The sequence below is a fragment of the Trichosurus vulpecula genome, chromosome 3 (genome assembly GCF_011100635.1).
Source record: "Trichosurus vulpecula isolate mTriVul1 chromosome 3, mTriVul1.pri, whole genome shotgun sequence".
Taxonomy (NCBI): Eukaryota; Metazoa; Chordata; class Mammalia; order Diprotodontia; family Phalangeridae; genus Trichosurus; species Trichosurus vulpecula.
This window is the reverse complement of record NC_050575.1, coordinates 198279196-198305057: the sequence shown is the minus strand read 5'-3', so window position 1 is coordinate 198305057 and position 25862 is coordinate 198279196. Positions and strand designations below refer to the sequence as shown.

Sequence of the window (25862 nt, the reverse complement as noted above, 5' to 3'; positions counted from 1 at the left end):
ACCTAGGTTCCATAATTTCAAGTCTGGCATTCTTTCCACTCCAGAGTCATCTTTCAATAAACCTCACATAAGAAGGTGTTGGGCCAAGTACAAATTACCCTGGGACTTTTCCCGGAGTTTGCGATATTTCTAGAAGCCTCCATTTTTCTCTCTCCCCAATATGACAGGTAAGGGTCAATTTGTTGATGAAAACTTGGTACTATTCCTACCAGGGAAACTTGGAAAATAATGGAAATTTTTGTCCCTAAAGGACATGGCTTGGATGGTCCACTACAGAAAAGCGCAGGTAGGGGTTGGTAGCATTTTAAAGCACCTCGAAAGGAACTGAGGTTAGGCTGGAAGGAAAATAACAGCATGGCAGCAGGGGGAGCGGCTCAAACATTAGTCCAGAAGAGCCTAAACTCAGGTAGTCAGGGTCTTCCAAGCCGGTCAAATATGGGGTAAGGCCCTGCCACCAATTGGGCGTGTGCTATCCAAGTACCAGCCTATCTGCACAGCGGGAAAGGGCTCGCGCCCACAGGATAAATTATTTGGCCATGGCAACTTCCGAAACATCAAATACCGTGGGGAGGGGGGCTCATTTTCAAGGTCCTCATGAGGGGTAGCGGCTGTCATAAATGATGTCTCTAATTAAAAGGAAGGGTGTGGAGAGCTAGACCCTTCGGCGGAGGCTCTGGGGAGCCAGGGGAATGTTGCGTAAGAGTGGTACCGGCGGAGCGCAAACGGGCGGCGAAGACGACTCTGCGCCCCCAAGGCCAAGGCTGCATTTGGAAAGAAGCAAACCCCATTCTTGCTTTGGGCACCCCGCAAGGAAGCTGGTGCTTTTGCACGCTGACTTAGTAACAGGTGATATACAGCGCTTTGAGATTCGTTAAGCGCCTTACATGCATTTTGATCCAGCGCTCCCTCCAAGCAAGTCCCTGCCGCAAGCCACCGGAGTAACAGGTGCTCATTCGCAAACGCCCCAGAACCCCACAGACCTGGAGCGCGCGCCCTGGGCCTCGGGAGGCGGGGAGGGAGCACGACCCGCAGGCTGGCGGCTCCGCGCCCGCAGTCCCCACAGACCTCCTCCAGGTGCGCTCTCGCTTCCGGCCGAGACCCCCGCCCTTCCCCCGCTCTCAAGCTTCTGCAGCGGAAACTCCAGCGGCCGCGCATGCGCTCTACTTTCCTCCTTAACATTGGTCTAAGGAGGGGTTGGATGGGGAAGGGGTGGAGACCGCCCCCGCTCTTCAGGTGCTCCCCCGGGCGTCTCTAGGCGGGCGCGGGGGTGGGAGGGGCGCGTGACGTTCCCCCTCCCTCTTCCTCCCTTCCTTTCCTCTCCATTCCATTCAACTAGTAGAGCTCATCGGCTGCAGGCAGCAGCTTCGGTCCCTGGGCGGGCGAGAGCAATCTGACGCTTCTCCTCGGCCTCCCCTCCGGGGTCGGGGCCGGCAGGTGAGCGCGCTCACCGCAGTCGTGGCGTCTCCCCGCCCCCCGAAAACTGCAGGTGCGTGAGGGGTGCGCGCGAGATCGCGCCACTTGAGAACGAGGCTGAGTGCTCGCGACCGCCCCCTCCCCCTCCTCAAGTCTCCTGAGCCGCCTCCGCGCCCCCAGCCGGGCGCTGCCGCCTCCCTCTCAGCTCGGCGGCTTGAGGGACTGGAATCCCGAGGAGGAGGAGGAGGAGCCGCCGCCGCCACCGCCACAACAACTGCAGGTGGTTTGAGCGCGGCGCAGGCCGGAGGCGCTCCCTCCGCTTGGTCCCCTCGCCGCGGGAGAGGAGGCCGCCTGGGGCAGACGGACAGCAGGCCGGACAGACGGTCCGCCCCTCCGCGCTCACCATGAACCGGACTCACCGGCACGGCGCTGGCAGCGGCTTGCTGGGCACCATGGAGGTGAAGAGCAAGGTGGGTGCGGGGCCCCGGGAGCATGCTGGGCGGAGGAGGCTGGGGAGAGGGCGAGGGGTGATGGCGCGGCGCCGGGTGGGCGCGTGTGCGACCCGAACGTCGGGGCCGAGAACTCGCGGAGGACCTGGGAGGGCTCGGGCGGGGAGAGCTGGCCGCCCCCCTGCCCCTACCCTGCCCCGGGACACTGGAGAGGATCAAAGTATCGTTATCCGTAGCTTGACCGGCATTCCTCACCTCCCCACCCCGCGGCTAGTAACCCGCAGGTGTGAGAAGGAAGAGGGGATTACACCGCAGTGAAAGAGGGGCAAAGCTCGCTTTGGTTCGGATTGCAGTCAGCGGGGAGGGTTTCCTTGAGCCGAGCTGAGCTTTACTTCACCGACTTAGATTTGCTTCAGTAAGGTCCTGTCTGTTACTAATCTTGTTATCTGTTTACTCTTTGAGAGTATTAACGCATAAAAACAGAATTTTGAAATTTCATTAATAGCTTCGCAGCAGAACTTTGGCCTGTTGAGAGAACACAAAAAAAAAAAAACCCAATACGTAAAATGTGAAATTACTTCACTATTTACAAGGCAGTTAATTAGAGGTGGACTGAGAGCCTGAGGAGTGGGGCTATCACTAAAAGCCTTGGAGGAAAGGTGTGGTCAAAGTGGTGGCGGGGAAAGCCTTCTTAAAGGAGATTGATTTTAACTATGGATTTGGAAGAGGAGACAGTTCGATCCCAGTAAACCTTTCCTCGAGTTCAGGTAATATTAACTAGATGGAACCCTGTCGAACTTGTTCAGCCTCCTCTCCCCCCACCCCACCCGCACCCTGGAGTCTGAGGCCCCGAGACCTGCATAAATCACATAGCTAGTTTGTGAGAAAACTACCGAATACTGCCTTAGGCTTCGGGAGAGGTAAATGGAAGACTGTCTCTGCCTATCAGAAGTAAATAGCTACGAAATAGTGTATGTATCCGGTACAACACAATATTACGTAAGTGAATTCACTAGCACCGGAGGTTTGCCTGGTGAGTGGTGATCCGTGGAATGAAGGTGCTAGGGAAGAGTCTCTTCCATAGAAGAGGAAATGCAGTCTTCTTCAGGGGAGGATGACCATGTATGTATTTCCGAGTTTTTGTAATCTTTAAATGAGATCAAGGATATCCACATTTGCCTTGTTTTTAAAAATTAATTTTTGAAACTCCATTCCCTTCGTGTGTGTGTCCATATATGTTGTAGAGTTTGGTTTAAACTTTATGTCCCATTTAATTAGCGAATAAATGTAGTCATATCAAATTAAACTCTAGACTTGCATTTAAAAGAACATACTCCTCTCCATCTTTCATGGAATTGTCATTGCAAATTGAAATTGCTTGCATGAGTAATATGATTCAAAATGAATCTTGGTAGTGCTATAACAGTAATGAGTCTGTGCAAAATGATTGAGATGCCTTTCAGCAGTTCTATCACCAGATTTGGTTTTGTAGGATCTTAGGTTGACAATTCTCAAGTCTCACAACCAGGGATTGCCTTCTACTTAGCCAGTTGGCTTTCACATTTTTTTTTTGATGAATTAATAATATTCAATCTAAGCGTGCTATCTTTCGTATGATGGAATTTCAAATTGTTCTAGACCACACAATTACGAGCATTTGTTATGGTGCCTTGCATAGGGGCCCTCAAATGCATGTTGAGATAATGTATATTATAGGACTGGACTTTGAGATTTTCTCTATTTTTCTGCCAGTTGATTTAAAATTCTCACATACATGTAGTTGCAGTTAAACCATTTATGTGGTATTTTTGATATGTTAAAGTTTTATAAACTTTTCCTTTTCATACATCCATACGTTGGAATAAATCAACTTGAGCTACATATTCTAAACAATAGTTCTCTATTATCGTTTATTAATGCCACAACTTTTGTATATAATGGCACTGAATTAGAAACCAATATTATTATTGGTTCAGAATTGATCCTTGAAAGGTAGGGGAGTGGGTATCTATTTCTTTCCATTAACAGGGGTATTCTTTGAATTTGAAATGTATTTTTTCCTGTGTAGCAGATTTACCTGTCTAATTATCTCTTGAAGTGAGAGATTTCACAGCCAGTTATCACTATGATGTCCTTGATGACCTTGGAGGATTAATTCTTTGAGCTTTGGGCCCTCCTGACTTGATTGCCTTTCCTGGGCCAATCTTAAAGTTGATTATCCAAAGACCATGGAAGAAGTTTACTAATCATATAGACATGCTGGATGGTAGGAGTAAACTAATGGAAAACTGGTATTAACTCTACCTACTGAATAATTCTCTTGAAGACTGGTTGATTGTGTCTGCTTTTTGTCTTTATCCTAGGGTTTTTCCCCCTTCGGTGTAAAAAAAAGTTCCTCTTAATCCTATTGTGTTGTTGCAAAAGGCATAACAATATCTTTGTTATTCGGAACACTTTTTGCCAGAAATTACCAAACAGATTTTACCGAAGAGCACAGATTACAATAAAGTCATACAAATTTTCCATTGCCTTAATCGAAATATCCATCCTTTTTATGTTAAAGGAAAAGAAACATCTCTAAGAGAATTTATATAGCAAATGTTTAGCAAAATGATGTAAAATGTTAAGCTATTAAATATAAGATATTTATTAAAATTTTAGAGATAATGGTAGTGCTGCTGAGAAATCCATCTGACATAGACTGTTGAGAAACACTCTTTAAGTTTTCTTCTAGTTACTAATAAATATGATATTTTGATAGCATCAAGGCAATTAAAATAAGAATCTGACTTCATGTGGTCATAGGACTTCTAACATTGATATGAAGGGTGTTTCTATTGAGTTTTATTTACTTTGTAATGTGTAGGTGTGACTAAACTCCAGAGAGATAACTGTAGGTATGAATCACCTTATTTTCTTGACAAAGTAGTGTGTTTATGTTTCAGAAATGTATTTTAATTTATTGCCTGTTAAAACTGGAGTGTGTTCCAATACTTGCTGCAAGTAAGGTATTTGGCTATATAGAATTACCAAAAATAGTGATGCAGATATCTCTAAGGGAGTTTCGGAAATGAATCTGGAACCATGTAAACCTCTACACTTCAAAAAGTCAGGGATTATAGGGATTTAATATTTTCCCTAGTTAGGTCGTGGGTGATCTAAGCACATAGTAGATAAGGAATGATTGAAAGGCCAACTTTTAAAGGTAAATGGTAAACTAAGGAGTTTTTTTTGCTGTCATCTTATTTTTGGGGAGAAGTAAATTTCTTTTGCAGAAAAACTGCACAACAAGCTTGAATTGAAAGACAAAAAATGACGGTGGTTGTGAAGTTTGTTTTTCATTGACTTGTCAAGAAAGGCTAATTTGCTGCGTTCAGTGAAGATGCTTGTATTATCATGCCTATTTTTTAAAATACAGCATCTTATTCCAAAGAGCTCAATGTCCTTTTTGTGCATTTTAGTAATATTCTGTACAATAGTCTAACGAGATCAGTACACAGCAATTTTTATTACATTTTTACAGAAAATTGCTTTTTTGTATGTACTTAATTTAGGTTGTTAATTTTTATGCTGCTGTTATGTTTATGAAGAGATTTGTGGTGATTTTCAGAATAGGACTTCAGTTCCTTTTAGGGAAAGGGAAGGAATAAGCATTTATACAATGCCCTATGCCAGATACTACACTACATGCCATTTTCTTTTTTAAACAAATATTATCTTATCTGATTCTCATAGCAACACTTTGAAGTAGGTGCTGTTATGCACATTTTTGAGTTGAGGAAACTGAGGCAGAGAGAGGTTAAGTGACTTGGTCCAGGGTCACAGCTAGAATGGCTGGATTTGAGTTCAACTCTTCCTGATTCCAGGCCCACCACTCTTACTACTGAGCCATTTACCTGCCTCGATTATAGTTAATTGTTGAGGAAGTGAAAAACACAAATCAGTTGAATGTTTCTGCATTATTGTCTACACTTGGCCAGATGAAAACTCGACCAGATGAGAGGCCAAAGGGTAATAGTAAAGTAGTAGAGGCAGAGTTTCATCTTTTATACTAATGAGATTCTGGATTACTTAGTATTCCATCTTTGTTTTAACAATTTAACCTTTCCTTTGATCTTACTAGCACATGTTAATAATATAAAATTTCTGCCTTTCTCCATGAAAATCTCATTGAAAGTGCCATGGGGTGGCTTTTTGCAAGCTGTGCCAATGAAATACACTGTGGCATATATCTTCAACCACATTGTAAAGGCCTGGAGAACTTTTGTCATCTAAGGGCTAACCTAGTTAGGTTTGGAGAAACTCATTCTCAGATTGGCCAGTAGTAAGTGTGCTTACTTTTCTGATAGTAGTGCTCAAATAATCCATCAAAGGATGCAGTGAGAAGAGTGTTGGTCTGAAGCCATGGGTTTTTTTTCCCCTCAAGACAAGTCAGTGAGCATTTATTAAATGCCAGGCACTGTGTTACGTGCACAGAATAGGAAAAGAAGCAAAGAGAAAGATAGCCTCTACCCTTGAGGAGCTTACATTCCAGTGGGGGAAGAAAACATAACAGGAATGTGAGGAGGGGTTTGCATGATGGAGAGGACCTCTGAGGAATGAAAGAGGAAATGTTGGATAGTTTTCTTCAAGGTCAAGAGCACTGGATCCCTGGATTTGGGGGGGAGGCATCAGAAGACTTGTATTGCTGTCTGTCATTTGCTAACTGTGATGTTTGGCAAGTCACTTAATTACCTTAGTTACTTCATCTACAACATAAAAAGAAGGGCATCTAGGTGGCACAGTGGATAGAGCACTGGGCTCAAAGTCAGGAAGACTCCATCTTCCTGAGTTCAGATCTGGCCTCAGACACTTTCCGTAGCTGTGTGACCCTGGGCAAGTCAGTCAACCCTGCTTGCCTCAGTTTCCTCCTCTGTAAAATGAGCTGGAGGAGAAAATGGCAAACCACTCCAGTATCTTTGCTGAGAAAACCCCAAATGGGGTTTGACTGACATGATTGAACATCAACAAAGCTAAAGAGGACACTAGATGGCCTCTATCATTCCTTACTTTTTTGTTTTGTTTTGTTTTGGCAGGGCAATTGGGGTTAAGTGACTTGCCCAAGGTCACACAGCTAGTACATGTGTCAAGTGTCTGAGGCCGGATTTGAACTCAGGTCCTCCTGACTCCAGGGCTGGTGCTCTACTGACTGCGCCACCTACCTGCCCCAATTCCTTACTTTTTGAAACGTCATCCTGTGAAATAAACTAAGGTTACAGTTCCAGAGCTAATGCAAAACATATCCCCAGTTCTAATCATATATGATGCCCTCTGTCTCCTTGGAATCACAAAAGAAGGTTCTGTTATTTATCCTGACTTTGCAACTTCACATATATTGCTCTACTGAAATTGCTTTTCCTAAGTTATCAATGACCTCTTAATTGCCAAATGGTCTTTCTTTTCAGCTTAACCTTTTCTCTTTTGTTATTTGGTGAAACTGATCAATGGATCCTTTTGTCAGAATGTTTTTAAATAAATACACAAGATTGCCTTAAAAAACCAGTTACATGAAATAGTTATCAAAATAAAAATGTTTATGGACTCCAGGTTAAGAAGCCCTGTTTTAGGTCTATTGGTTGCATTTGCCACTGTTGACCACCCTTTCCTCTTAGCTACTTTGCTCTCTGAGTTTTCGTGACACTTCTCAAGCTGGGTTCTTCTCTTGTCTGACTGTTCTGTCTTCTTTGATGGCTCACTATCCATATCATGTCCCTAACTATGGGTGTTTCCCAAGGTTCACTCTTAAGCTCCTTTCTCTTTACACTGGCTCTCCTCTAACCTCATCAATTTTCACCGACTCTCACCCATGGGTTTTGTTTTAACCCTTGACCTTGGTCAGGTTAGTTGGCCTCCCATGGCATTATTTTTGTTATCTGTAAAATCAGGGGATTGGGTTAAATAATATGAGATATATTCTAGATCTAAATCTGTGATCCTTAATCTTGGAAAAGTTCTGCAGAAAGTACCTACAGTGAAAACATAAAGTATTAAATTAGATTTCGGCATTTAATGTCATATTACAGTTTTCAAAGAAATTTCACATATGTTTTCCACACATCAACCCTGTGAGATAAGCTAGTTATACTCCCATTTCACAGATGAAAAAGCAGGCTAAGTTATCTTGAGTAAGATGACACATAGCTATCAAGTGGTGGGGTTAGCACCTAACCTAGACCTAAAACCTAGGACATATTACTGTTCTACACTATACTATGCTGATTCAAAAATAACAATGCCTTTACTGATGATATTATATCTTTTAAAATCTTGAGTTCTGCATTTCACTTAAAATTGTGTAAAGTTGAAATAGTTGGGCATTTTGGTGAGGTTTTATATATTCGACCCCAAAGCATCTCTGTATCCAATTTGAAGTTACTACAAGTTTTGTCATTTGCATATGTTTATTACTTTTGTACTTTTTCTAGTGTATTTGTCCAGACTAGTTTGAAAGCTCCTAGAAGAAAAATAAAATATTTTTATTTCTTTGCTAGGAATTGAAATGGGATTCAGTCAGTATGGAAAGAAAACTTCTTTTAACTAAAGTTATGTGAGGATGGGTGGAGTAGATAAAATTCTGGTCTCTGCACTGGCTTCACGTAGTAGCAGAGTCCTTTTTGTCAGGTCTTGAGTCTAGGTCTGAGCCAAGAACCCGATTCTCTAGAGTGACTGTCCTAGCCATTGAAAGATTAGGGCGACAGAGAAAAGGACAGGTTCCCAACCTTCTCAGAGGTGGAAATAATTGGATTTTGAGCTGAAAGCTACCTTAGAAATCATCTCCCTCTTCATATTACAGCCCGGGTCAGAAACCAGGTGGTGAGTGATTGGCAGAGCCAGGATGTTGGAGGTCTTTTGCCTTAAATCAGTGCTCTGTCCACTATACTGTAGTGCTAATTATATTTCTTTCTTTTGGTAATGTATGAAATGTATTTTCTTGATTAATAGAAGGATTATTTTACTTGTTGACTATTTCATAGTTTGCTTAGTTAGAAATGCTTTGACTTGCTGATACTACATAACATCAGTATCCTGTTGACTTTTAACGTCCCCCGTCCTTAGCACCATTTCTGGCACACAAATACTGAATGTTTGTTGATGTTGAAATGATGACTTTTGATATTTTTCTTAAAAGTAATTACATATATTTTGTTTATAGTTTGGAGCAGAATTTCGTCGATTTTCTCTGGAACGTTCTAAACCTGGAAAATTTGAAGAATTTTATGGATTACTACAGCATGTTCATAAGATACCCAATGTTGAAGTTTTAGTAGGCTATGCAGACGTTCATGGAGACTTACTGCCTATAAATAACGATGATAACTATCATAAAGCTGTTTCAACAGCCAATCCGCTGCTTAGGATTTTTATACAAAAAAAAGGTAGGTATGACTTCAGAAAATCATTGTTGCTAATCACTAGACTTTCCTGAAAGAATGAACTTACTCTGATTTTAAGTTGTTGTTAATGTTTTAAATTGGTTTGTTGGATTAGGTACAAAACTCACCTTGGACCTCTGACCTCCCTGGGTCATAGTGTTTTCTCAACTGTAAAATGAAAAGGTTGGCCTAAATGATCTCTCAGATCTTTTCGAGCTCTAAGTCTATGATCTGTGGTTGCTTATATTATGATTTATTGTTTCCTATGATTAGTGAGTGACAGGAAAACTGGTCTATAGGTTTATTTCAGAGGTCAGTAAATATTCTTTATTAATGATGCAAAAAAGGATTTGAAATCACAGCATTTTTTTTGTATTAAACAAGTTCTCCTATGGCACCAAAAACCTTTAAGAGAAAAAACTTTAGTTTTCATACTGTTTGTTTGAGGTGTTTTTGTGCCTTCTGTATTTTTGGTGAATGAAGTGTGGAGCAACTAGAAACAGGTTCAGCGTCTGTATTATAAAAGGAAACAGTGGGAGAAAAGAAGGATATCACAGCAGTACTGGAATGGAGGCAGTGGCCATGTATATAGCATCTAGGTTCTGGTAAGCTAAATTTTAAGGCCTGATACAACATTCTATTACTGAACTCTCTGGTTTGCTTCAAGCTGTACCAAAACATTAAAAAGACATAAGAGAGTAAGAACTTGATCGATAGTCATTAAAGAACCTTTTATATGAAAAAAATTTCCCACACTTGTCATTTTTACCCTTGTGCCTTAATTTTTACATAATACGTTCTTATGTAGTAGGAGTTTCTAATAACCATGTAGTGCTTTTCATAATATTCATTCAACAGGTAGAATGTGAACATTAAGCTTTTTCAATTACTGCATGGTAAAAGTTGATAAATCATTTTATGTAAGGTTTGTAGGAGTTGGCTTATAACATATCTTTTCTGTATTAATTTAGTTCTTATCTTGCCTTTAACTTCACATTAGAATTCAGTCCTACCACCTTCTAAGAGTCTGTACCTTTCTAAATTCCTTTTTTAGGTGTTTATTCCAACATTTCTTAGTTTTACAGGGGTTATTAGTTTCAATAAAGATGTCAAAACAAGACACCTATTTTTCTTAGCTTTTCTTCATATCAGTTTCTTAAATAGTGAAAATGAACACTTGGCATATATTGTCATTAAGACTTTAGAATTTTTTTAGGGCCTTGTAGAAATAAGCAACATTTTAATGGGAGAAATTCTACTCAACAGAGATTATTCTGTCCTAGTTCTCTGTGTTTTCTAGTAACTTAATGCAAATGACAACTTTTCTGTCAAGGAAAAAGTACAATTAGTCCATTTAAAGCTATACCTCATCACACTTTATTTTGATACTTTTCATGTCCAGCACCTAATGACTATTTATACAGCAGGTTATGTAAACATAACTGGGTACTATTTGGTCTAAGAAACAGCTTTAAACTTGGAAATCATATTATGCTGCCACTATCTTCCTCCTTAGTTGATAGTAAACTGATTTGTTTTCATAGGTAGCAATTTCATACACCTTGGGGACAACTTGTTATACAAATTTTAAGTTGTGATTTTTTTCTTAAGATTATATTTATTATTCAAAGGAAACAGATTCCCAGAGTATAAGATTCTTTATAAATCATTTAGTGTTGGGATAAGTATTTTTTTTTTGTTAGAGTTTAGGAAATCTTGGCATCTTGAATCAGTTGTTTTTCCTTTAACTTTTTGGGGCTTGCGGTCCAATTGAATACTATACCTGTTTTTCTTACAAAGGCTGGGTTTAGTTGGCAGAGGATAAACAGTGCATATTTCTAGTGCTGTTGCCATGGGAATGATAGGAAAAAAAGGGAGAGAGAAAATTAAATCCTGAAAGTGATTTTTACAAAAAAGATTATAGGTCTTCTATTACTATCTGGCTTTTTTTTCTTTTGGTCAACTGCATGAAAGATATCCTAATTAAATTTATGGAGGAGGCAAACTGGAAAATGGTTTTAAGTTTGACTCTTAAGGGAATATTATGTTTTAATAACAATAAAATGAGTTATTTCAGCTGTGTTCCATGTTCATGTTTTTAGAGTGAGAATGTCAGACACTAGCTTATTGATAATGTTTACATTTTTATCTAATGCTTTTACTTCCCCAGTGCGTCGTAATTTAGCTGAAATGAGTTTCCTGATCTAGTTTGGAAATACATTTATTTGTATTTGAAACTTGGGCTGGCTTTACTTGTGCAAAAGAGCTCTGCCAAAAAGGATGTAAATTTTACCCCAAAACGTTAAGAAAAATGTTTTTGGTTCGTAAGCTCCCCGAGGACAGAGACTTATCTTTCCTAGTTTTATCTCTAGTGCCTCCCATAGTAAACACCTAAGATGTTTGGTTATCTATACACTGGAGGAGTATCTTTAGCGTATGTAATAAGAATTTTTCATTATGCAGTGGGAAAATTGTATTTGAGCAGAAATAGGTCCAAAATGAATGACTTTTAGGTACTTGGACCCTTGGTCCTTCAGATGTGGGAGAATTGTTATGTAACCTTTTCTTAGGAAGAAGACCCCCAAATGTCCCAAAACTGTGGTGGTATTCTTGAGTCTAGGCATTAGTTGCTTAGTTTCTTAGTAATTCTTTATGATTTTTAGTTATAAAATATAAATTCTGTTATTCAGATTTAAGAAGTTCTTGTTATAGTCCTACACCTGGGTAGGCATTATGAATATACCAAATACAAAATTATATTTGTCCTCAAGGAACTTACTTAAAGGACCCATTGTTGTGATTGCCTTCATTTTGTGTTTCTTTTTGGAACTATAACTTACGTATTTGGAAAGAAGAACCTATTCCTGTGCTTCTACCTCTGCTTCTTAAGCCACACAATTAAATGTTCAGATCAGATAAGATGTCACTCTTGAAGGTTTCATTCTATTTGCTCCTAATTTTTTGCGTATGTGGCATCTTTAGATGGTATTGCTTTTTGAAAGACATTTTAAATGGTAAACGGGTACTGTTTTTAAAGAAAGCTAATGTTAAAATATGTTTACTTAGTAGTGATCTCATAACAAAAACCTGAAGTACAAAAAAACATCATAAACATATTTCAAAGAGAAAACCACATGTTATTATATACAGTCATTGTTTAACTGATACGTAACAGTTAGGCTAATAAAGCAACCATCGTGTTTGCCAAAGGATAGTATTAAAGATGATACAGACTATTGACTGATAATTCTAATAACTGAATCCTCTTGGCTGTAACAAAGATTGTGCAGAATTGTGGTTATTTGTATAGCAGGGTTTAAGTCTATCACTCTACCTTCATAGTCCTAGGACCATAAGATGTAGAGCTGAAAGGGAGAGACCTTAGAGATCTACTCCAGCTCCCTCATTTTAATGAGGAAACTGAAGTGAACTGCCCAGTTACACTGCTGCCCCATATATTGACATCTTTTGTCTCCTGCATTGTTCATTTGTAACCTCCTAGAGAGTGGAAATATTTTTGTCTGGCTATCCTAATAGCCAACAACCCCTACCTAGTACAATTCTTTTGCAGATGAATAATCTTGTTTAAACTTTTAATGGAAAAAGTATTATCTGTATTTCGATCTAGAATGTGTTTATATATATATATAAAATAGGTGTTTTAATAACATCAGTTTGAAGGAACACACTTCATTAATTCTTATAATTTTAGGGATATTTGCATATTTTTAAAAGGTAAAAAGTATTCTTAAGCAGGAAAAAGTGTTTATACAGTGCACTCTTTATAGACACAGAATGCTGTGCTTTTTGAGATACTTTGTCTAATATTTATCTCTTCAGTGGCTTTTAGTTGTCACTGCTGTTGTCCTGTGCCTGCCTATAACTATAACACTTAAATAGTGCTTTGCAGTTTACCAAGTACTTTTCTTAACGATGTGAAATAGATAGTATAAGTTCAGTTACAGTATCTTGCACGTAGAGCTTAATAAATATTTGCTAAATTGAATTAGCCTCGTTTTCCAGATGAAGACACCGAAAACAAGTTAAATGACTTGCTCCCGAGACACAGCTAATAAGTAGTGAAACCAAGAGTTAAGCCCAAGTCTCCTGACCCTAAAGTCCTTTGTTCTTTATACCAAATCACATGGCCTAAAATAAGAATAAATAGGTTCTGATTGAGAACCGGAGGGATTCTTGAACTCTAAGTGAAGTGTTCATGATTTGGTTCATGAACATTTTGATGTTTTAACTGCTCAATTTTTTCCTCCTAGGTTCTTGGCTATGTTTTGGATTCTTGAGGTTGCTGAGTAAGTCAGGTGTTAGTCTAGAAGATTACTAACTATGGCACTAATATAAAGACCTCTAGTAGCACACAAGAGTTTTTGCTTTAAATTAATTTGATCAGAGCTTTCCAATTTATTTTTCATAGTCTCTTTAGTTCCAGAGCATACATATAGACTTAAAGTGGAAAGTCAGCTTACATTCTCTTTGGACATTCACCTTTACACTTTAAACTAACACCCTGTACTGTGGCTTTCTGCCAAAATATTTTTTTTTCCCAGTAGCTGTAAACTGCTTAGCTAGATGGGAGAACAAAGGTGCCTTTGTACTCGGGCATATTGCTTTTGAGAATTTAGTCAAGAATGCACAAATGGAGTCTGGCTGCATGGCTGAATTATGCAGATTAGTTTCTCTGGCTAAGCTTTCCATGAGTATTTGTGAAGGAAGATAATTTTATTGTATAGCTAGGGATCCTTATATTTTTCACTAGTACATATGCCTTATGTAGACTTTTCTTCACACATTATTGGAGAATGAAATGTTCTGAGAAAAGATTCAGTGTAGCTGTTTTCTTAATTTGCTTACGTACCAGGTTTTGCAAAGAGAAGGTATAGGTATTTCTAGATATTTCTTAAAAAGCCAAACAGCCTTTCAAGCAAACAATTGTTTTCCACAAGAAAACATTGTACATTGTCTATTCAAACTGTCTAAAATGGATCATTAAGGGTGATAAGAATACTGCTCCTTGCTAATATAGAGCATGATGTATTTGTGGAACCCAGATATTAGGAACGGCCTTTCTGTCCTTTGGATATGTCTAAAATTTGCTAATTATCCCATGTAAAATTTTGACTGACAAAATTGTCAGCAACTTTTTTTCTTGTTTCAAATGTCTTGTAGTTTGACAACTTTTAAACTTCAAGCAGAGCTGAAAAAATGAGAAAATTGAAGTTCTTTTTAATCTGACAGGTTTTAGAGCTGGTAAATATTTGGTACATATTTCATTTTTTCCCACCATTCTAAATAAATTTTGGAAGCATAATGTTAGCTTGTTTGGTATTTTGTTATTTCAGCTTTTTTTTTTTTTTTTTTACCTCAGTGGTTAGGGGTTTTTTGTTGTTTATACAAAGTGTTTGAAGTGAACAATGAATTATGAATGACATGTCTGCCTTCAGCAGGGATGACTTACACATCTAGCTTTAAGTGTTTCCCATTTCTTCCTAACAATAGCATTAAATTTCCTTTTGGGATCAGAAGTGCTTTGTTTTATCTCACCTTTATTGATATTCCTGAGGTTTTTTTGTGAAAATGATGTTTTAACACAGGCTGGGAATTTGAAATATTTTTAAAAGACGTGGTATAAGTAATGTTAATTCAGCAAATACTTCAGCTAAAAGTATGTAGGCTTTTATGTCCTAGAAAAGAAACTGAGATTTTAGATAACTGTTAAAATACATTGGGCTCTCAATTAGCACAATTAATTCAGTCATTTTCTAGGTTTTGCTCCTATTAATATATAAAACTCTCCCTACTTTAGGGATGTAATAGGGCATGTGGAAATTAATGCTTTTAAAATTTAGCCGCTAATCCAAATTTACTTTAAAATCACACCCAAGGGGCAGCTGGGTGGTGCAGTGAGTAGAGCACTGGCCCTGGAGTCAGGAGAGCTTGAGTTCAAATTCAGCCTCAGATACTTGTACTAGCTGTGTGACCTTGGGCAAGTCACTTAACCCCAATTACCCTGCCTTCCCCCCTCCAAAAAAATTTATTAAAATCATAGCCAAGTATAATTTTTTTGTTCTATCATTGTTAATTTTGAGAAGTTACTTTGCTTATTTCTGGAAGTAGTTCTTTGTCAAGTACTGCTTGTTGTATTAGCCAGTGGACTGCTTGATTTGCTTCTGGCTCTGTTATGTTTAATTTGTCCTTTATAAGAAATAGTTTATTTTTTATTGGGGGGGGCAGTTGGGATTAAGTGATTTACTCGGGGGAGGGGGGGTCACATGGAGCCATATAAATGTCTGAGTCTTGATTTGAACTCTCTTCCTGACTACAGGGCTGGTGCTCTATCCACTGTACTTCCTAGCTGCCCCAAGAAACAGTATTTTAAACAATAAAAGCTAAATATGTAATAATACAACAAAAAGGGCCCAATGGTACAAAATCACAGGCAGCAAGCAACTCCTGAAAGATTCTATAAATGACCAAGTAAGCCATACTGAGTTTGACTTGTGTTTCTCCACCGGTCATATCTGTTCTTTGCTTTCCTCATTTCATGTGAAATCTAGTGAAATTTTGTGATGTTACATGTAAATTATTGAATCTCTTTTGTTCTTTGTAATTCATAAATACATGCTAAGTAGTGGCTTTATCACATTTCTGTATATTACTGCCTGCCTTTTAATCACTAGTTCAATCCTAAACTTTCTTGTATCACATGAGCTTGCAGTTGTACCTAGGCATTGTTATTCAAGCATGAGGTTGGACCCAATTGAAAAAAATATATTAGGAAAGACTATAAATCTGTAGTCCCTTGGCTACTAGTTGTGCTTAGAAAACTTAACTGCAACTTTATAAGGTCATATTAATTTTATTTGAGCTTAATTTATTTTATCATCATCGTAAATAAAAAATTCCAAGATGGAAAATTTGTAGCCCCAAATACATATATTCAAAAAGAAATTAAGTCTCTGTTGCATGTAGTAGACAGTTGTGATTTGTGTATGTGATTCAACTTTGTAAAAAATCTTAGTGGTACTTTCTGATTATCACAAAAGAGGGCCATCTAGTGGTTTTTCTAGAATATCATTATTACACTGGCACTAAATTATAAATTGAATAAAGTCACTGATTGGTTACGTTCATTATAAGTAACTTATAAATCCTTGTTGGTATATTACTCTGCTACCATTATCATAGAGCAATGGGATATTTTGATGGCCTTTCTATATAGACGAATACTGATAAATCAATGTTTTTGTTTTTGTTTTTTAAACAGAAGAAGCAGACTATAGTGCCTTTGGTACAGATACTCTAACAAAGAAGAAGAATGTCTTGACAAATGTATTACGTCCTGATTACCATAAAAAGAAACCAAACATAGTTATTAGTATGCCACAAGACTTTAGACCAGTATCTTCCATTATAGATGTGGACATTCTCCCAGAAACGCATCGAAGAGTTCGTCTTTACAAATATGGAACAGAAAAACCACTAGGATTCTATATCCGCGATGGCTCTAGTGTAAGAGTCACACCACATGGCCTAGAAAAAGTACCAGGGATTTTCATATCCAGGCTTGTTCCAGGTGGCCTGGCTCAAAGTACAGGCTTGCTTGCAGTTAATGATGAGGTTTTAGAAGTTAATGGAATAGAAGTTTCAGGAAAAAGTCTTGATCAAGTTACAGACATGATGATTGCAAACAGCCGTAACCTGATTATAACTGTAAGACCGGCAAACCAGAGAAATAATGTTGTCAGGAATAGTCGGACTTCTGGCAGCTCAGGTCAGTCTACTGATAACAGCCTTATCAGCTACTCGCCACATATTGAGACAAATTTTGATCCTAAAGATGAAGATAGTGATGAGGAAGACATAATTATTGAAGATAATGGAATGCCTCAGCAAATACCCAAGGCAGTTCCTATGACTGAGAGCTTAGAATCGCTAACACAAATTGAACTGAGTTTTGAGTCATCACAAAACGGTTTTATTCCTAATGATGTGAATGTACAGCACACAAGTGGCACAAAGATGGAACATGAAACACATGCTTCAGATCAAAAACCACTAGAAGAAGATGGAACAATTATAACATTATGACATTTGGTGTCTGGGTGGCTTCCTAAAATGAAGGTGCCATAGAACTTTACATTCGGCTATTCAAAAGCATGTGTACCTCTGTACCAGTGACATAAAGTGTACATGCAAACAATAACAAAGCTTTAAAATGTTAGTTTAATCTTATGGCTAATGTAAATAACAATTGTGGACTGGAGGTGAATTTGAGACTAGAATTTAAGGAGCATTTGGAAGTGGAATTATAAACTTTGGATATTCTGTCTGTAAGGAATACTGTTAGAGTAAAGGGGTACGTTTTCAGTACTGCAAGATGAATTAGATCATTTCCTGTTGAAGTGGTTGTATATTTAACCTGCCATGCAGAGCCCAGTAAAATTATTCTGTATTAATGCTCTTAGCTACAGTCTTCTGATTCTAATGTGAAAGTCTGATTCCACCTCCTTTTGGTACCTTTAGGACCAGTTCTCTTCTCTTGGTTTACAGTATTTTATGACTCTGATTTCTTGCATTATGCTTATTTTGCTAATTGCAACACAATGTTTTATGTTACTTTCAAAGAATCAAAATCAACAGCTTTCAAAAATTATATACCTTGTTATGAAGCATAGAGGTGATTTCCTGAATGCAGTGAAGTTTTGTGAAAGTTGTTTTAAGACGGTACTCACACATACCATACCTTGTAAAATTACTGAGTTTATTCCATGTTGTTGTAACCTGATGTCTTAGAGGGAATCTTAAGACAATTCCTTTTTACCACTTCTCATGGAAAAAAAAATCTTTGTTTCTGTTTGTCTTGGTGTACATTTGTGCCTTTTAAATGTACTCTAATGTGAATTTTCATGGGTATAATATGCACTTGGATTAAGAGAAGAGAACTACATATATATAGGACAAACTTGTGCACTTTTTTATATAGAGAGATTTTTGATTTTCTTTTAATGGTATTGATCTCTGGATTATGGAAAGCTGCCTACACTTTAGGACAAATTATGCGTGGCAAACAGTGTATTTGCATTAATTTTATGAGAGGATATTTATTTAACACAAGCATCCAAATAGAACTAGTAATGCTGCTAACTTTCATTCTTTGCTTAATTTTTTTTTTGTATTTATAATTGTGCATGAACACTGTATATAGAAGTTAAGGCTACTATAAAGAAGTGCATGTTTCCTTTTGCTTATGACTTATGGACACATTCCCCAAACTAATTATTTATTAATTAACTTTGTGATGGGATTAGTGTGAATGCCTTTATAATGTGTGGTATTAAAATGAAGAATTATACGACTCCACTTTGAAGGATTTATATATAGTAAAATTATGTGAAGAATGAAAGTATTGCTAAAATACTGAAAACCTAACACAGGATACTTAAATGTATTTTGTTATAGTACCACTAAACTAATACTGACTGCACAGCATTATATAATATTAGGTTTTATACTCTAGTTCTTTTTAAATTCACTGGAGTTCTTCCATTCATATTCCACTGTTATTTTTTTAAGTGACTTTGGAATGGAATAATAATAAAAAGTTAGCACATAGATTGTTCAATCGTTTTATATGTTAATGGTGCAGGGGTTCAAGTTAAGCTTTTAAAATATAAACACTAGCCTTTCACACTACCTCTTAATTTTTTATTTTACAAAGTTAACGTCTAAGCTTTTTCTTGGAAAAATTCAGGAATTCGTACAATTTTTAAACAATCCAAATTTAGTTTTGTCAAAAAAATTTCCAACTTTCCAAAAATGGAAAGTCAAAGCTGCTAGCACGTTTTTTAATACTAATTATCTTGTTTAAGGATATAGGCAAACTTGATTTTCAACCAGACTAATGTAAATTAAAGATACAGCAATTGGAAAATGATTTATTTTTAAGGGTATCATAAAAATTGTTTGTTATTACGTTTAAAAATGACAATTCATTGGTAGTCTAAACAGATTACTTCAAGTGCATCTTATTAATACATAGCACACTGGATTTAGAACTAAATATGTTTTCTAAAGTTATTTTTCTCCTATAATACTAAAAAAGATAAACTTAACTGTGAAATTTATGTTCAGTATCTTAACAGAGTTTAAGACAATGTTCTCATGAGCTGTCAACAAAATCATATACTTTTGTGAATATTATGAGTTTTCTAATTAAATTTTACATGCTATGTGATTTTTACATGAATGAGACTTGTATAAAATATTAAATGTCAGTATTTTTACTACAACTTTAATATAAAATGTACATTGATATTTCACTAAATGAACTTCGATTTTTGAGAAATCAAATTAGTTTCAGTAGTATTTTTTGTAAACACAATAAAAAGACTTATATTAAGAATGCTTGTTTACATAAATTGTGACTGAATCAAAGTCGGTGTTGCAAAGTTTTCATCTTACAGAAAGTTTTCCTCTTAATTTTATTGATATTTTTGTTATATAATCTTTTTCTGAATATGTTCTTTCCCATTCCTTAACGCAGTGAGCCTTCCCTTATAACAAAGAATTTTCCTAAAAAGAAATTGTTTAGCAAACCCAACATGAACAGTTTCTGACAATATTCCACAAGAAATATTTCATACTCATATCCCATCCTACTTCAAAGGGAAGTATATTTTCTCCATAGCCAAATTTGATGAGTGTTCAGTTTTGTTGTCTTTTTATTCAAATTGTACATATTTTTACTTTTTTTTTTTTGAGGCAATTGAGTTTGTCACTTGATCAGGATCACACAGCTAGTAAATGAGGCTGGATTTGATCTCAGGTCTATAGAATTTGAGTCATACTTCTAGTAAAAATGGGGAGGAGCTGTCAGATGAGTGTAAGAGTAATGAAGGCAATAGTGTGCCTTATCTCTGCTGTTATCTGATGCTGTCAGAGACGCTTTTTTTCCAGCTCTGCCTGACCCTCCCAAATTAAACAGTTTTGCGACTCCTATAACTTACTGCCCAAGTTTTATAGAAGTTTTATTTGTTGCCTACTAGTACTTTGCCTTTCTGGGCCTCAGTTTGGATGTATATGTTTTTACTACTTTTTAGAAAAATTTTGATTTTTCTATCTTGCTCAGTATGGCCTACTCAGAGAATTCAGACATTAAAATTCTTGCAACCAAATACTTACGGTAACTTTAATGGGTGTGCCAAGTTCTAGAGAAAAAGTGAAGGGCTATAGACATGGAACAAAACAAGATTTCTATAAAGGGAAAAAGTCAGTAGCAAGTTGAGTTGTAAAGTGGGAAGATACAACCAATGTTTATTCAGCAACCATTTATCAAGAGCCAGGTGTGCTATACCAGGTCCTGAAATACAAAGATAAATGAGACTTAATATTAAAAGGAACAGAATTTAAGAATGCATTGAGGAGTCAAACCATCCACTGATAACTGCATTTTTTTTTATCCATAGGGCAAAACAAGTAGAGATAGGACAAAAATGTTTAATAAAGGGGGAGGAAAAGAAGTAAGCTTTTATTAAGCACCCACCATGTTCCAAGTGTTCTAAGCACTGTACAAATACCTCATTTGATGTCCCAACAACCTCGTGAAATAGGTGCTATTTACGATCCCTTTGTTGTAGTTGAGACAACTGAGACAGACAAGTGACTTACCCAGGATCGTGTAGCTCTTTGTCTAAGTGTCTAAGTGTCTAAGGATCTAAGGATCGTGTAGCTCTTTGTCTAAGTGTCTAAGACTGGATTTGAACTCTGGTTTTCTGACTAGGTCCAATGCACTGTTCATTATGCCACCCAGCTGCCCAAATAAAATTATAGTAAAGTTGTTGCATCAACCGGTGAGCCTGGTCCTTCGAGTATTAAGCTTTTGAATAGTGACCTTAGGAGGATGGTCATAACTTTTGTAGCAGAGGCCCAGAGGTGAAGTGATTTGCCCAAAGTCACAGAGCTAAGAAATGATGGTTCTAGCTATATGGGAGTATTAGAAGTAACAGTGCAAAGCAAACCTCAGGCACTTCATGGTACTTAACACTCTGAGCTGAATAATGAGTCTTTTATCAGTTACTTTAGATGAATTGTTAAAAATTTCTTACTGGTTATTGAGTGAGTTACTTGTACTTTCATCCTGTAATTGGTAAAACTTGTAAGTGATGAAACTTCAAAACTTTCCATCTAATGAAGAGACAACTGATGGCATAATTAGAAATTATGTGGTAGTAATTAATTCATTAAATTAGAATAGATTTCTGGAAGTGAAATGTCCTGAATTCCATCCTGGCTGTCCCATGATCCAATTGATGGTGATAGCTTGTCTCTTGTCTATGAGGAATGGATAGTGATTCCTGTTAACCTGAAGAAGATAATTATAGAAAATGTAGAAAGAATGTTGGCTATTTAATACAGTCTGAGAGCCGTGAGATCAAATCATCTAACCCTTCACAGAAACCAGGTATCCCAGCCTCAACATCACAGGGCATTTGTTGTTCAGTCACCTTTTTTCAGTGATGTCCAATTCCTCATGACCCCATTTGGGTTTTCTTGGCAAAGATATTGGACTGGTTTGCCATTTCCTTCTCCAGCTCATTTTACAGATGAAGAAACTGAGGCAAACTTGCCCAGGGTCACACAGTGTTTGAGGCCGGACTTGAACTCAGGAGGATGAATCTGACTCCAGGCCTGATGCTTTATAGCACTGTGCCATCTGACTGTTCTAATGTGATCTTCAGCCTCTGCTTAAACATCTCCAACTGAAAGGGAACTTGCTACACAACAAGTAGTTTGCTTTCTGTCCCATTGCTCTAAAAGTCTGGTGTTTCATCGTCATCTTCATCCATCATAGTAGATAACATATAGTCTTTACTATGTGCCAGGAACTATATTAAGCACTTTATAATGATCTGATGCACATAATCCTGGGAGGTAAGTGCTATTATTCCCATTTTTACAGATTAGGAAACTGAGGCAAGCAGGTTAAGTGACTTGCCCAGAGTCACACAGCTAGTATCAGAAGTCAGATTTGAACTCCTCTTCCTGACTCCAGGCCTAGCACTGTACCTCTACACTGAAATCTACTACCTCATAACTTCTACCCAGATCTCTCTGGAGCCATACAGAATGAGTCTCTTGGCTCTTCTACATGAAAACATATTTGGAGATGGCAATTAACCCTGTCCTCCAAAGTTTTCTGTAGACCAAACCATTCTCAGTTCCTATAATTAGGCCTCCTTATGTGATAGGATTTCAAGTTCCAGCATAATCTTCATACTTAAAGAATTTTAAAGAAATAATATGTTTAAAATAACTTTGAAAATATACTACATCCACTCCCCCAAATCTGTACTATTCCTAGAAGTTATACAAGTTAGCGCTTTCTCAAATTACTTTGCACCACACTTTTTTGTGTCCATGTACAGAAGTAGCCCATAAGGTCCTTTCGAGGAAAGACTTACTCTTATCCTTATTTCCACCCTGAAGATGGTAGAGACTTAATCTCATTTAAACTGAAAGTAAATTGAATTAAAAATAAACTGAAAATAAACCCATTTAAAATGAGCTATACATACATGCACACATAGGAAATTATAAACTAGTTTGTTGAAGGTGTTTAAATTTTAACAACATTTAAAAATAAAGGTCTATCCCATCTTTGTCACCATTATTCTTCTGATTAGTATGTATGACTTTGAGACCCAGTATCCCACAGTTGAGGGCAACCCACAAAATCACAGAGTTTGAGAGCTGGAAGGGACCTCCGTGGCCATCTAATCTAACCCAATCATGAAGGAATCCCTACCATAAGTATGCCATGCCTATCAGTGGTTGACAAGTGGTCTTCTGGCCTCTGCTTAAAGGCCTTCAAGGAGGGGAAGCCTGCTACATCCTAAGGGAGGTTATTCTATTTTCGGATATCTGTAATTGGTTAGGATTCTTTCCTGAGCTCAAGGCTAAATTTGCTTCTTTAAAGTTCAGCCTATTGCTTCTACTTCTGCCACTTGGGACAGAGAGCAAGTCTATTCTCTTCTCAGTGTGGTATCTCCCAACATTTGAGCAGAGCTGTTTAGCTGTCTTCCTTGAATCTCTAGGCTGAAAACACACCTACCTCCTTCAACCAACCTTTATGTGAATTCAAGATACTCCTCCTCCCCCTCAACCTTCACCCCACCCCATCCCCATTCAATAAACTTGAGTAGCCCCCTATTTCAGGATTAAACATAAAATCCTGTTTGGCTTTTAAAGCTTTTCATAATATGGCACTTTCCTGCCTTTTTAGTGTACTTACTCCCCTCCACATAATCCTGTGATCCAGTGCCAACAACCTTCTTGCTCTTCCTCAAATGTAGCAATCCGTCTCCTGATTCTGGGCATTTTCACTGGTTGTGTTCTCATCTACTCCTCTTGGCTTCCCTAGCTTCCTTCAGTTCTTAGCTAATGTTCCACCTCCTGAATAAGGCTTTTCGTAGTCCTTAAGCTCCATGTCTTCCCTTAGATTATCTCCAATTTATCATTCATATATATGTATAAATATACAATATGTGTATGTACATGTGTGTATGTGCATACAACCACAACTACACCTTGTTCATACATAGCTATTTGCCTGCTATCTCCCCCACTAGACTGAGCTCTTTGAGAGGAAGGACTGTTCACTCCATCCCATCCCTTTCTTAGTGTCCCTCATGCTTACTTTTACCCAGTGCCTGGCACATTAGAAAGCTTTAATAAATGCTTATTGACCGACAGTACCTGAATCCTGATTGCCCTCCTCTAGACACTCTTAACTTCATAAAGCCTTCAACACAGTACTGCAGGTGAATTCTGGTGAGGGCAGAGTAGTTATCACCTCCCTATTCCTAGAAATTAAGACCATCCTCATGCAGCCCAAGATTGCTTTAGTTTTTCTGGATGTCACTTTGCATTGCCAACTCATTGAGCTTGTAGTTCACTGAGACTCCCAGATCCCTTTCCAACCTACTACTTCCTCTCCGTGCCTTTCCCATCTTGTGACAATATTTTTTTTGTCTCCGGATGCCAGAGTTTGTATTTCTCCCTATTGAATTTCATCTTATTAGATTTAGCCCAAGGCTCTAGCCTGTCAAGGTCCTTTTGGACCCTACCTGCCATTCAACATGTTAGATATTTCTCTAGTTTTGTGTCATCCGCAAATCTGATGAGCCTGCTATCTATACCTTTTACCAAAAGGAAGTGGATAGGTGCAGGATGGGTCTAAGTAGGCTGCATTACATAAAGGAGGAAAACTTAATGGATGTCAGAGAAATGGATAGAAAAAAAATGAGCCAGTTTTGAAGAGTGAAAGGTGACTTGGACAATTCTTGTGGTCTGCTGCTACATATACAATGTCCAGAGACCTAGAGGAAGGAGCCCAGCCCACCGTGGGAGATTCCTGGGAGGACAAAGACCAGAGTCCCATCAGATGGGCAGATAAAGATGGCTTACAATCTGCCCCATTAAACAGAGTGCCTGTCATGATGAAATCACAGGCCAAAGTATCAGGTAATATTTTCCTTGCTTCTGTTTTCTTTCCTCCTTGTCTTTCATGTCCCTATCAGATTGCTTTTGATTTTTAAAAAATATGTAATAATGACTTCTTTCCTCTACATTACATTACACAAATCTTTGTCACTTGTATGGCATATCAATATTCCATTACATTGATGGAATACACCATTAGAGAGTGGATGGAGAACTGACCACAAGGAAATGGGTTCAGGTCTTATCATTGACATATATTGGCCATGTTACTTAACCTCTCATTGCCTAAAGAAACTCTAAGACTACAGCTTGGGAAAAAAGAGAACCTGCCTGCATCAGCAGAGAGAATGGCCTCATCTGAAAGTTCCCTATGCTAATGAAATCATGGGTCCAGTCCCTATCACTCACTCTACAATGATATATCCCTATTTGGCCATTCTGCCATTATTTGATATATGTGTTGTTTCCAATTTTTGTTTTGTTGTTGTTGTTGTAAATAAAGCTATGACTTGAAATTTTTTTTATTCATTTCCAACTTAAATACATAAAGACAATAAAAGAATACTTTCATGTACACAGCACAGCCTAAAAAGAGGATTCACAACCTAAAAAGTGAATTTACATTTCACACTCTTTACTTAAAAAAAACAAACAAACCATGAGTACTATTCGTTGTTTCCAAAGCTAGTCTGCTTTCTATGCCTCCTACATTTTCTTTTTATTCTCTGCTGTGCACTTTTTATATTTTTTCCCTTCCTCACCCCGCCGTGCCTGCCATTAAGTGTGCATGTGTGTGCATGCACGCGTGTGTGTGTGTGTGTGTGTGTGTGTGTATAAAACCATACTACACATACTTCTTATTACCGGTTCTTTCTGTGGAGACACAGCTTCTTCCTTCATAGGTCCTTAGTTGTTCTTAAAACCAGATTGCTGTTACTGTATACAACATTCTCTTAGTTCTGTTCATTTTGCACTTCATTATTTCCTGCAAATCTTTCCATATTTTCTGAAATCAATGAGCTCATTTCTTATAGCAGAATAATATCCCATCGTGGTCCTATACCACAACTTG

The 25862-nt window shown here is 37.9% G+C and overlaps 1 protein-coding gene across 1 annotated transcript; it reads left to right on the top strand.

The window, feature by feature from the left end:
* The first annotated feature begins 1174 nt into the window (after positions 1–1174).
* PARD6B (par-6 family cell polarity regulator beta) lies at positions 1175–19658 on the top strand. The gene is made up of 3 exons (XM_036752200.1): positions 1175–1883; positions 9055–9277; positions 16554–19658. The coding sequence occupies exons 1-3, from the start codon at positions 1818–1820 to the stop codon at positions 17375–17377; spliced, it is 1113 nt and encodes a 370-aa protein (XP_036608095.1). The 5' UTR covers positions 1175–1817; the 3' UTR covers positions 17378–19658.
* Positions 19659–25862: the final 6204 nt, after the last annotated feature.